Raw genomic sequence first — 13479 nt, forward strand, 5'->3', positions numbered from 1 at the left:
TGGCTTCAGTTATACCTGGAGTAACTCTACGGATGTCAATGGAGTTACTCCTGGCTTATGCCCATGTGTGCCAGAGATCAGAATCTGATCTGTTCTCTCTGCCTTTCTTGGATCTGCAGAGCTCCTGGCCATATGTGAACCATTAACAAAAGATCTAAGAAAAATAAAGCAAGCCGAGGTCTGGCAACCAGCCAGACTGGTCCCGGCGAAGGAGACATTAACCCTTGGCGTGTGTGGCAGCAGAATGCTTCCTTTGTCACCATCCAAGTGAATTGGTGATTTATTAAATGAGTCCAGCATCTCTCCCTGGAACAAGACCCTTGGAGCCGAGATAAGGGCTATTGTTATTGCAGGAACAAGGTTAAGCCATCAGAAGCTCCTCTCCTTCCTTCCTTCCCTACCCCCACCACACATGCTTTCTCAGACATCACCCTGACTTCCTCAGCCTTCTCATGATAAGCGTGGGGATGTTCTCCCACAGCCTTCCTGATTTCTCAGAAGTTAAGACAAGATTCGATTGATTGTACAAAGCCACAGCAGAGCCATTCCCCAGCAACCAGACGGGTGGCTTTTCTCTGTAGAACATGCGACTCATTCTACACTGGTACCGGAGAGCTTGTTATTCATGTGTGACCACAGGAGTGGGAGTCCAGACTCCTAGGTTCTAGGGGATCTGACAAATCTTTTCCATCTCTAGCTTCTCTGCTAAGAAGGGATGCTGTCCACCGCCTGGAAGAACACAGTTCACACGCCTTCTAGAAACCAGCCACAGATGGTGCCAAAACTAGCAAATGCTTTAGTTGCCCAAAGCTCAGAGAGAGACTACTATCCTATAAAGGTTTTTATACCACACTCATCACCATGGTACCTAAGCGTCTTCCCATAGTGCATTAAGCAACGTGTCTACACATCTCTCCCATGTGGTTTTGTTCTCTCATCCTCTCCCCAGAGGGAAAAGCGTGTGCTGTGGAGTATCATGTTTTGGTAGGGTTCTTTTTTTTTTTTTAATATAAATATACTTGTTGCTACATGTTTGTTAGAGAAGGCTAGTGAAAGGAATGCACCTTGCATCTGAAGTGGCAAGTGGGTTTTGGGATGGATCTTCGTACCTGGGGGAGTTCATTCCAGTCTCGGACCCCCCGAGAAAGTTCTGTTTCTACCCTTATTGCTGAGAGCTCCATTGTGTTAAAGCACAGTTGTCAACCATGCTTTGTCCTGGAGCATTGGGTGGTCTTTTAGCCACTCTGGGCTCAGGCCATGGAGGGCTTTGAAGATAAGGACTGAGATGTTGCAGTTGATTTGAAATTCTATGGGAAGGGCAGCTAATGTAGAGAAAGGAGGATGGGTTGGATGCACTCAAGGCCCTAATCCTATTGGGTTTATAACAAGCTCTTCCAGTCTGTTTTATAGCAAAAGCAGTTAGCTCTTAAGCAGATTTTCCTTCTTTCTCTGGACTGAGAAGCAGATGAAGGCTGGCTAAAAGTGAGCTGGAAATGTCCCAAGTTCCCCTGGACTTGGAACAAAAGCTTATCCGCATGCAGATTTCCAGTCCTCTCCTTAACTCATGGAAGGTAAAGTCTCTCTGCTTTTGGGAACATAGGAGTAGTCACAGCATATCAAGCCACTGGTCCATCTGCTGTGGTATCCTCCTGCCAGGAGTGGCCAATTCTTGATACTTCAGGGGAAGGAGGAAAAAACCCTATAATTCAGTTGGCCCATAGGCAATCAGCTAACAATCTGCAGCGTGAGGTTTATCAGATTATTAACTGATAATACTTTGCATTTTATAGCACCTAAAGAGGTATAGTGGGTGGGGAAAAACAGCTGTTGGCAGCAATTTGGTGTTTAACAGAGTCCTATGAACTTGGTGGTAGCGGAATTTAACCCCTGGTTCACTGGAGCTAACCCCTGTTCCCTGTCACACCTTGTAGCGAAGTCTCCCATTCCCCATGCAGCAGCTGGGTAAACCAAAACTCAGAAAGTTTAAGTGAGTTTCCCTTGAGAATCAGTGGCAAGGTCTAGGAATAGGAACAAATCTCCTGACTCCAGACCTTTGTTCTAACCACTAGACCATGGTTGCACAAGTATATATCTTAAAATGCTGCTACACTAGATAACCTCTGGGGACAGTGAATTCCTTAGGCTGCTTAAACACAGTGAGCCAAACCCAGAAATTCTCAATCCGTTTTTAAGTAGGCAGGACCCCCATCCACTGTCTTACAATCCCATCCAGTGTCAGGCAAAAGAGGCAATGAAGAAATCAAGAGAAGGACACAGCTTGCAACAAACACATTCAACAACTTCCAAAGACTCCGGGGTTGTCATAAGTTGACACTACTCAGCCACACTAGATTGCTGACGGGCTGCATGTGGTCACCCCTCCACCAGGCATGTGGGAGCTGAACACTTATGGAGGATACAGAGATGACTCAGAGGGTCTGAGTTTGGGCGTTACAGAAGAACATTAAAATTAGCTGGATCACCAAAATTAGGCACAATGAGGTAATGAGAAGTATGAATTGTTAAAAAGCCCACTTACTTGAAACCTTAAGAAGTCAATCACATCTTTCTGTAAACACGCTGATCTCAGAGTGACCTCACAGGAGCATTCATACTATCAGGCAAGATGGCAGGGAAACAAGTAAGAGGAAGAAAGAAAGCCAGCTACGTCGGAAACAGCACCAGATCAACCGGTATCCAAAGGAGAGTGGAAGTTTTATAACTCTGTTGTGACTGGGAAAGATGGGTGGTAGTGGTGGACAGCCTCCGTATTGGATATATCATTTGAAAAAGAACAATCCCATGCAGAGACCCGTTGCTTTCATGTTATGGGAAAGGGACTCTGTCCTTCACCATTCTGAAGTCCTCAATCAATTCCCCTCTAGCACCTCTTGTCTTGCTACATAGTTCCTCTGTCTCTAATATAGAAACGAATGGATGGCTTTGTAAATTATCATCATCTCTCAGATCTTCTCTTTCATTTCCATCCCAAGCCCCTTTGCATTCCTGACATAATCCTGGGATAGCCCCCTATTTTCTCCACCTCGAACTCACTCCTTCTAACCATCCCACCTGTCACAGCCACTCGCCACCATCCTTCTGGCCAACGACAACTCAGAAAGTTTCCATTTGGAGCTGACTCTTTAATCAGCCATGAGGGGGCACTGAGTCACATGATGCCTCCACTCCTTCCGCATATCTCCAGGGGGCTGACTACTGCTGCCCCAGCTCTCCCACCCATACTGGCTAAGGAAGTGAAAAGCAAAGGCTGTGAAGGAAGCCTGAATTGTCTTATACCATCACAAAGCCCTATGGTTAGGTCATGAAACTAACCCCAAATACAGCTACCTGATTGGGTAATGTCTTCCATGGGTCAACAACTCCCAGCTCATATACCCATAGGAATGTCTTCGTAATACTTTCCATTCCATTATAGGAATAAGGCACTGCTGGCCTTGTGTTACGGGGAAGGCCCTTTGTTTTCAGTTTTGACTGATTTTTACTGAAAAAGTCCCGGGTTTTACAAAAGCTATTATTTGGTTTTTACTGATTTTCACCCAAACTTTGGACCATTCAACTGATTATGTTAAGATAAGCCTATACACTACATTAGTAGATGTGTTTATCTTAACAAGTTAGCCTAAGTGTGAATGCAAGGCTGTCTGTTAAAGTAAAGCTATCCAGTGGACAGGGGCGGCTCTAGGCACCAGCGCCAGCGCCGCCGCTTGCGGCGGGCATCCTGGGAGGGAGGTATTTGTGGGGGCTCCGCGGCTCCGCGCGGCAGGTCACGTCCACGGGACAGCGGACAAGGACGAGTCCGCGCCGCGGCGGGTCCGGTGCGGTCCCCCCTTCGTCGCTCCGCTTGAGGCAGGCATGACCGCGCAGGTTCGCCGTCGGGGGGCGTGTGGACCTGGCCGCGCGCGCGCACCGAGAGCGGCGAGCCAGCTCCCGCCGATGCCGCCGCCGCCAAGCGGGACGAGGGAGCGGGCTGGGGGGGAGGGCGCTGCGGGGCGGGGAAGGGCAGCGCTGCTTGGGCAGCTGCCGCCAGTGGAACACCCATACACACACGTGTGTGCATATATGTACTATTAATGTACAGTTAATAAAATAAACCACAGCATTAAACTGCTTTTACTTTCAATACTCTTACTTTATCTATTTGTTGCATTTTTTCTGCCCTCACATCCTCTAACATTAATGTGGATTTTTATCCAGAGAATTGTGAAGTTAATTTTTTGCACCAATTTTCACCCAGTTTTTAATTTTTGTAGTAAACACAGATACATTCCCAGGAATTTTAAACAAAATAAAACCCCAAAACACAGCGCCTCAGTTCTGATGGATTTATTGCTCTCCTTGAGTAGCTTGAAGCCTTTGGCTTCATGTCCCACAATACACCAGCCCCGGAAATGCACTGCTGGCCATGCCGTTTTGTATAATTGTTTGCTTTAGGTTTTTAATGTAGTGCTGACTTCCTCACCATGGGAACCCACTTTTGCTGACTCTTTACCCAAGGTGACTTCCCAGACCATGTCAGCCACCAGAATCCTCTCTCTTATGTCTACAGGCATCAGCCCCAAGGAATATACTCAATTTCCAGCCATCTCCTAGAGTAACTGGTACAGATTCCCTCTTTACATGCAGGTCATTGTGAATTGCCAAGGTCTCCAGTCACAAACCTCCCTTCTTAGAAATCCTTTGTAAGTGCACCCGCATTGTGAAATCTCTGGCATAAAGCAATGTGCAGAAAATAGTTCCTTGAACAACTCTTCCTTCCTGTGGCCAGTTTTGTGTAGACATGTCACAAAGGAAAAAAAAAAATCCTGATCTTGCTGAGGAAAGGTTTTCTTGTAAAGCTTCTCTTTCCGCTCAGTGGGAACATGAGCAAGCAGAATTGGTAGGCCGGGGCATGTCTTTTTCTCCGAAAGATGCACTTTCCAGTGGAACACTAGCAGCTCTCCAAATACCCAGGGATAGGGGGACCAGATGTCCCGATTTTATAGGGACAGTCCCAATTTTGGGGTCTTTTTCTTATACAGGCTCCTATTACCCCCCACCCCCGTCCCGATTTTTCACACTTGCTGTCTGGTCACCCTACCCAGGGACAAAGTTTCCAAAGTGCCTCTGAACTTGCACACTCCCAGTTCTGGGCACTCAGAGGTTCAGGACTGCATGTGCAAGTGGCATTTCTATGTGGAAATGGGGTGGCGATGTCGGACTGGCGTCATTCCTGGGGCACCCCAATACTATGTGTGCATGGAAAGATGAGCTTTGGAGCACCCAAAGGTACGTGCCCCAGAACAGAAGGGTTGCAATTTAAGTGTTGTGGAGAGGCCACTTTGAGATTCTGCCACTGGATTACGCTCAGTGGGTGCTGATACCGTGAACTTTTCAGTGATGATGGTACCGCACCGAGGGTTGGCCAGCACGTGCAGGACACCTTGGGAAGAGAAGTCAAAACCTCCAACTCCAAACACCCAACCCTCTGTTTGGAGCTGGGTTTTGTGGCCCATGAAATCCACCAGTGTGGGGTCACCGCTGTGGATGGTCCTGAATTTAACATAGATCCACTGGGATCTGGAGGGCACTGACAGGCGCTCTGCTGGCGCCGTGTGGCCATAAGCAGAGTAAAGCTCAGCCGTGGGAAAAGACCTGTCCACCAGCAGGGCTTCCCAGAGGATTCAGGGGGCCTGGGGCAAAGCAATTTCGGGGGCCTCTTCCATAAAAAAAAAAAGTTTCAATATTATAGAATACTATATTCTCATGGGGGCCCCTGCGGGGCCCAGGGCAAATTGCCCCACTTGCCCCCTCCCCCCGGGCAGCCCTGTCCACCAGCCCCATTCTTCAGATCCCATGGCGGCCTGGGAGAGAGAAAATCCACTGCACCCTCACAACACACACACACACACACACACACACACACACACACACACACGCTGTCCCGGGCCTGGGGGTCAGGGGAGCAGGGGAAAGTGGGGTGAGAAGGAGCGAAGCAAGACAGAAAGGATTTGTGGGTAAGGAGAGAACTCCCATCCCAAAGACAGGCCTGCACAGCTCCTCCCACTCATGCACCAGAGAACTGAACAGACCATTACTAGGGTCTGACACAGAAAGTCACTACTCCACGCCATCTCCCTGGGGTTATAACGCTGCAGCAGTTCCTAGAAGGCAGGCTCCAGAGTGGCTGGAGAGTAACACCCACCACGCTCCCTCACCAGCGCATTCCTTCCAAGCACTGCAGCACAAATGAGGAGCTGTAATCAGCTCTGCCCCCAGCCATATCTTACCTGGGAAGAGGGTTTTGCAGTGTGGAAGCAGCTGCATGGACCTCAGAGCTTGGGGGGGTGATTTACTAAATCTGCCAGGCTGACTGAGGGCAATCATGCATGCATGTAAAAGCAGTAGCACCTCAGCAAAACTTAGTATTGCAGAGTACAGCACCGGGTGCTGGGGCGACAGGATTCCTGAAAGGGCCCCAAATGCACATGCAGCTATTCATACACACACAGATGACAATGCCTAGCTCTTAGCTAGCCCGTTTTTTCAGGAGATCTCAAAGCGCTTTGCAAAGGAGATCAGGATCATCATCCCCATTTTACAGATGGGGAAACTGAGGCACAGAGAGGGGAAATGTCTTATCTGAAATCATGTGGCAGAGCCAGGCATAGAAGCCAGTCTAGTGCTCTACTCACTCCAGCACACTGCCTCCCATTGTAGCCATTTATTCCTAAGCAAATGGTAAGAATAAATGGTCAGTTTTCAGAAAGGAGAGAGGTAAATAGAGGTGTCTCCCAGGTGTCTGTACTGGGACCAGTCCTATTCAACATATTTATAAATGATCTGGAAAAGGGGGTAAACAGTGAGGTGGCAAAATTTGCAGATGATACAAAATTACTCAAGATAGTTAAGTCCCAGGCAGACTGCAAAGGGCTGCAAAAGGATCTCTCAAAACTAGGTGACTGGGCAACAAAATGGCAGATTAAATTCAATGTTGATAAATGCAAAGTAATGCAGATTGGAAAACATAATCCCGACTATACATATAACATGATGGGGTCTAAATTAGCTGTTACCACTCAAGAAAGAGATCTTGGAGTCATTGTGGATTAGTTCTCTGAAAACATCCACTCAATGTGCAGCAGCAGGCAAAAAAGCGAACAGAATGCTGGGCATCATTAAGGGATAGATAATAAGACAGAAAATATCATATTGCCTCTATTTAAATCCATGGTACACCCACACCTTGAATACTGCGTGCAGATGTGGTTGCCCGATCTCCAAAAAGATATATTGGAATTTGAAAAGGTTCAGACAAGGACAACAAAAATGATTAGGGATATGGAATGGCTTCTGTATGAGGAGAGATTAATAAGACTGGTGTGGAGAAAGTAAATAAGGAAGTGTTATTTACTCCTTCTCATAACTCAAGAACTAGGGGGTCACCAAATGAAATTAATAGGCAGCAAAAGGAAGTATTAATAGACAAACAAAAGGAAGTATTTCTTCACACAACACACAGTCAACCTGTGGAACTCCTTGCCAGAGGATGTTGTGAAGGCCAAGATTATAACAGGGTTCAAAAAAGAATTAGATAAATTCATGGAGGATAGGTCCATCAATGGCTATTAGCCAGGATGGTGTCCTTAGCCTCTGTTTGCCAGAAGCTGGGAATGGATCACTTGATGATCGCCTGTTCTGTTCATTCCCTCTGAAGCACCTGCATTGGCCACTGTCAGAAGACAGGATACTGGGCTAGATGGACTTTTGGTCTGACCCAGTATGGCCGTTCTTATGTTTTTATGTATCTATGTGTATACACACACACAAACAGACCTGGTCAACTTGTTTCCAATGGTTGTACACAGTGTCCAATAAAAGATATTACTTCACCCACCCTGTCTCTCCGGTATCCAAGGGGGCATTTGCATTTTTAAAAACAGCCTTTTTTCAGAAACAATATTTTTTGGCAAAAAATTTTCTACTTGGTCAGATTTTAGGGGGAGGGCTTTTGTGGAAAATGTGCCTTTTTTCAATGTTTCTTTTAGAGTCAGTGTTGAAAACATTATCCAAATGCTTATCGACACTTGTTTGTGCAAAGTTTTGACAATTATTTCAGGAACGTTTCCAAGGAAAGTTTGGAGGGAAAAATGGGGGGGGGAAATGGCAATTAAAAAATATAAGCGAATGAAAAATGGATCCATTTCAAATCCTTTGACACAAAATCAACTTGGAAATCTTGAGGGAAATGAGTCTGCCATTTTTTGACTAGCTCTGCACACATGTACATATAGATCAAATCTAGAAATGTTATTAATATGCAGGCTGTCTTTAAGCTCAGCAATGATCAAAAGATTGTCCCAGCAATGAAGGGGTGATCATTAGAATTTGAACTTTCATTCACTGAAAACTGACAATTTGCTGCCCATGTAGGTTAAAGACTTGGAAAGAACTTACAGGTTTTGACTGGACGAATCTGACACAGATATACAGAGGTAGGTCATATCCTGAAACAGAAGGAAGGAGACAACATTAAAATGGCTTCAACAAGCTTGTAACCAGAAATCTCCAACCCCTATGACCGTCTTAAACCCCCCACCCCACACTGTTCTTTCAGCTTCACCCATGTGACATTGTTAAACCAGGTGCCAGCTCTTGCCAAGTCTGTAGGCGTCAGCTGACCACTGACAAATTTATAGCTGGAAAACAGACCAGTTCACCTATATGTTAATATTGTTCAAGATAGATGTTAGACTTGTAAGGATGTGTTTAGTCTCTATAAAATGCTTGTAAATTGCTTCCTGCGTTAATCTCACTTGGAATGGCTGGATTCCAGGCTACCAGGTAAAATATGTTTGTTTTATAATTATAAAAATGCCTGCTCTGAACTTGTGAACTCAGACGGGAAGAGTGGCTCTCCCCGCCCATCCAGAAGGATTATCAAAATTAGGTGGGCCATCCTAGAACAAAAGCTTTGCTGACTGCCCCATGCATCCATGGGGAACTAGGTGCAGAAGGCCTCGTCTCATGGGTTTGAATGCTGGAAGAGGGAAATAAAGATAGCTGACATGAAGATTTTTCATCTCTTTGCTGTTTGGACTCTTACAAGGGCTGGAGCTAAGAAACAAAAAGCAGAGGTCCCCAGGATCAAGCTGGGTTAGCCCTGAAAAGACACTCAATGCTGACGGATTACTACATCTCTGTCGCTTTTGGAACCATATACTGCAACTCATTTGCACGTATCTCTTGCCTCCTTTAACTTGTAAATAACGCTCCCATTTGTTTTTCCTAGTTACTAAATTCTTAATTAGTTTGCTATAGGATTGACTACCAGTGTTGTCTCTGGTGGGAGGTCTAAGGTACAAATTGATCTGGGGTAAGTGACTGGTCTCTTGGGACTGGGAGCAACCTGAATCTTTTGTGATTTTTTTGGTGTAAGTGACAATTTATCACCAAGTGCAACTTGCCTGGGTGGCAAGATAGACCGGCGTGCCCCAGGGGGCTGTCTGTCACTCCATGGTAAGACTGTTACAGGGATCCAGGAGGTCACATTTGTTATCAGGTTGATGAAATCTAATTATAGAGCACAGCGCCAGTTTGGGGTGTCTGCCTTGCTTTTGACAGTCTGCCCTGAGGCTGGCACTCACGGTCGTGAGCCACTCCAGACTGCATGACAACCACCTGGGGATGAAATCCTGGCCCTGTTGAAGTCAAAGACCTCAGAAAAGGCTGGCCAAACAAAATCCAGGATGGAATATGGGTAAAAGTTCCCCAAAGGAGGATGGGAAAATATCATTGAATTTACTGGCTTAATCAAGTTTGTGGATTCTGGATGATTTATAACATGCTTTTCAGACAACCCCAGCCCCTATCCAGACGGGTGAAAGGAGTTAATAAAGGTAGCATCCACTATGTGCCAGGCACTTTCCAAGCACTTAAGGACAGCCCTTGCACCGGGCTCACAATGTAATCACACTAAAACCCAGCAGCCATATTTAAAACACACAGTGGAATCCTGGCCCCATGGAATCTAATGGGGGTTTTGCCATTAACATCATCACGTCCCCAGGATTTCATTCACTGTACTTGCTTAACATATAATCTGTCTAGCTAGCCCCGTTCTGATCCCAGTGAGGAGGGGCTTTTTTTTCTTTCTTAAAATGGTCAGCATTCTATGGATAGTACCCAAAATAAAGTGAAATTCACATGGCGCAGCCAACGCATGAGCTTCGGCGCGCTTGTGATTCCCATGGTGAAGCTACTCACAAGCCCATATTCAGGGGCCCTCGTTACAACACAGTTTTCCCTGACCCAGTTGCAACATGGTTCCCTCTTTTGCTGCAAACGGGACTTTAACCACATGCTGAGACCACGCTAAAGCCAAGAATTTGGCCCAGTTCATGAACGTGGTTAGAACACAGATAGTTCCCATCTATTCCTCAACGTGGAAGCATGCTGTATTGAAGCTGGGGGAGGATGTGTTGTAACTAGTTCGCCTGCCATGGAGCTAGTTGTCATGGAGATGGGGGCCCCACCTGGATTAGGAAGATGGTGTGTAAACATGTACATGTGAAATCACTCGGCCTGCTGCACTGTGGGAGGAGGTTGGGGGGTGTTAAATTTACTTCTTTTCTTTAAAACAATGCTTCCCAGATCCTCCCAGCACAGCACTAAAATTAGAAAGTGGGATGTTTTTAAGGCTCCCGCTCCACAGCAAAGTGGATGAGAATCCTGCCAGTCAGCGTTTGAGCAGGTAAACTCCAGCTTGGTGCAGCTCTCCTTCAATCTCTTTGCTGTGCGTCTGTGATCAACGGCACTGGACTTTTCAATAAAAACGACCCATAAGCAAGTAGGGCTAGGAGTGAAGCGGGACCTCACTGTGCTACAAACACACAAGGCCCTGGGACCGAACATCTGAAACAGGGACCATCGATTCACAGACCATCTAGTCAGACCTGCACAACACGCCTGGGCGGCATGTGAACCCCCCCCTTAGGGGAGGCTCGTCCCCGGCTCTGCCCCTTCCACCTGAGGCCCTACCCCACCCTGTCCCTTCCGCCCTGCCTGAGCCCCCCCACCCCGGCCGAGCCACCCTGAGCTGCCAGCTACCCCACCCCAACCATGCCGGCCAGCCCAAACACCAGCCTGCCCGCCCGAGCTGCCCTGAGCCCCAGGCCACCAGCTGGAGCTGACCTTGCACTGGCTTCAGGGGGAGACGCGGAGTGAGGGCGGGGCCTCATGGCAGAGCGTGGGCGGGGCCACGGCCTGGGTTTGGGGAGGCTTAGCCTATTATACCCACCACCCATGAGAACACGGGCCACAGAACCTTCCCACACGGCCCCTCTCATCAACTTCTGTTACACGGGACGAGCCCAGCAGAGACACAACCCCGCCCTGCACACGTGGCTCTTATGGTAACACTACCCCGGTCTCTGTCCACCCTGTGCGTACCTCACGCTACGCCGCAGAGACCCAGAGACTCCTGAGACTCTCCTCTCTTCCTAGCGGGGCTGAGTCCAGCCCCCCACGTAACTCAGGTCGGACGGGATTTGGGGACCCGGGTCTGTTGTTCGGCTTGTGAAGGAAACTCGAGCCTCGAGCCGCCTGTGTCTGCCCCCTCCTGGCTCTGGTGATGAAGTAGCTCAGGCCTCTGTCCCTGTGACCCTGGCGTCCAAGGTCTGCCAGGATGGGAATCCCCTCCTGGGCACTGCTCCCACACTGAACCCAGGCCCGTGGGATTTCCAACAAGACCGCGTATAAACCAGCCCACAGTGCACATATCCCACTGTGACTGACATGCAAGTGCACACTAGAAGTCAGAATTCCCACTGCCCTGCCCCACAAAGTCCCTGGTAGCCAATGAGCTGGCGGCGCTTGTTACCCCTAATCTCATCTATTCTATCATCAGCAGAGACAGGCAGCTGATAGCACAGTCGCTCTGGGAAAGCAGTTTGGTAGTACTTAGTCCAGTCCCTAGAGGGGCAGCTGTCCAGATCTCAAAGGTTACCTTCACAGGCAGCTCCCTGCTGCCTTTCTACACTAAGAGGCCAAAGTTCAAATGAGCTACAGGCTGAATTACCCGCCTTTGTACCCTTAGAGATGGCCCCTGCAGGTGAAGGGAAGCCTGCAGTGCCCAGGCCCATGCTGTACCGATCAATACTGCTACGGGTGGGGATTGTGAAGGCCGTGTCTTTGGCTGGCATCTATTGGCAGATTTAGGCCAAAGAACAATCAGACAGTCCACCCCTGGGGAATCTCTCTCTCTCTTGCTCTGCCTGTGCATTTGACAAGAACTCTGCTCCTTTTCAGCTTGGCCTTCTCATGGGAAAAGCCATATTCTGGATCCACCTCTCAGACTGTCAGAGGCAGAGGAGGCTACTCAGGGATTTCCTTGTGCTCTCCTCTACTGTCCCCCTTGGAGCAGAGTTATACTGGTCTGTCTCTCCTCTCTAGATATTTATGCTCTGCCCATCACCTTGGTGTCTGGTTGCCATCAGAAGTGTTGATCCCCAATGCTGGCTGTTTCCTTTCAGAACTTCTCAGTGTTCCTGCATGCATCTGTGCGTGAGCGAGCGCGCACACACACACACACACACACACACACACACACAAGAAGAACTTCCGGAGGAGCTGGAAAGAGAGGCCTGGGTGTAATGCACTGTGGCGCGTCACTCTGGAGCCCTGCCCTTCCATAAGCCCTTTGCATAGCGTGAGAATTCGCCTCTCGCACAACTGAGAGACTCCAAATTAGTTTGGGGAAAAGGGGTTTAGTGGTTTCCTCATCCGTACACATCAGCAAACCAGTGTCTGCTCTGCCACGGACTGGCAGCTGCTGCCAAAGAGCTGAAGGAAACTGAGGTGCATTGGCACAGCGGGTTGTGGGGGGTCAAGCCCAGGCCTGGACAGACGGGGGGGCTGCGAGTCGGGAGTGAGGTGCATTGGCAGAGCTGTGACGGCAGTGGACTGTCAGAATAGCAGGGGATGCAGGAGGGGAGTGAAGGGGGAGAGCATTGCTCAGGGGTGAGGTGCACTGGCAGTGCCAGGGTGGGAGCAGCCCTGGAATAACACACGGTGCTGCAGCTCATGGTTGAGATGCATTGACAGGGCCATGTAGCTGCAGCTTGCCTGGTACCTGCTGGCCTCACGCCAGAGCACCCAGTCCAGCAACAAACTAAGCATCAACTGCACCAAAAAAACGTATTGGCTGGAACATGCAGCTTCCCAGCAGCCAGGGAAGCCGCACTGCAAACAGTCTCCAGCCCAGGAGACCATCTAGCTCCTCGGTGCTTCTTGCCAGCAGGTCCCCTCTTCCCACACACACCCCGGGATTAACTGCTACTCTGCTAGCCGTTTCCTCTGCCATGCTGGAGACAGGTCCCCCGCCCGAGGAGGGAAGATGACAGCACTGCTGCCTGCCTGGGAACAGCACTGGGGTTTGCGGTTCCCTGCCTGGCTCTGTGATTGACACATTGCTCAACCCAC

The 13479-nt window shown here is 48.6% G+C and overlaps 1 protein-coding gene across 2 annotated transcripts in view; it reads right to left on the reverse strand.

The window, feature by feature from the left end:
* Positions 1-13479, reverse strand: part of LOC120384515 (dual specificity protein phosphatase 22-A-like) — a 42029-nt gene that overhangs the window by 12658 nt on the left and 15892 nt on the right. For both annotated transcript variants that reach the window (XM_039503346.1, XM_039503347.1), the window contains exon 5: positions 8455-8504. In XM_039503346.1, the coding sequence (XP_039359280.1) occupies positions 8455-8504 (50 nt within the window). The remainder of the gene's footprint in view (positions 1-8454; positions 8505-13479) is intronic.

The sequence above is a fragment of the Mauremys reevesii genome, linkage group 16 (assembly GCF_016161935.1).
Source record: "Mauremys reevesii isolate NIE-2019 linkage group 16, ASM1616193v1, whole genome shotgun sequence".
NCBI lineage: Eukaryota > Metazoa > Chordata > Testudines > Geoemydidae > Mauremys > Mauremys reevesii.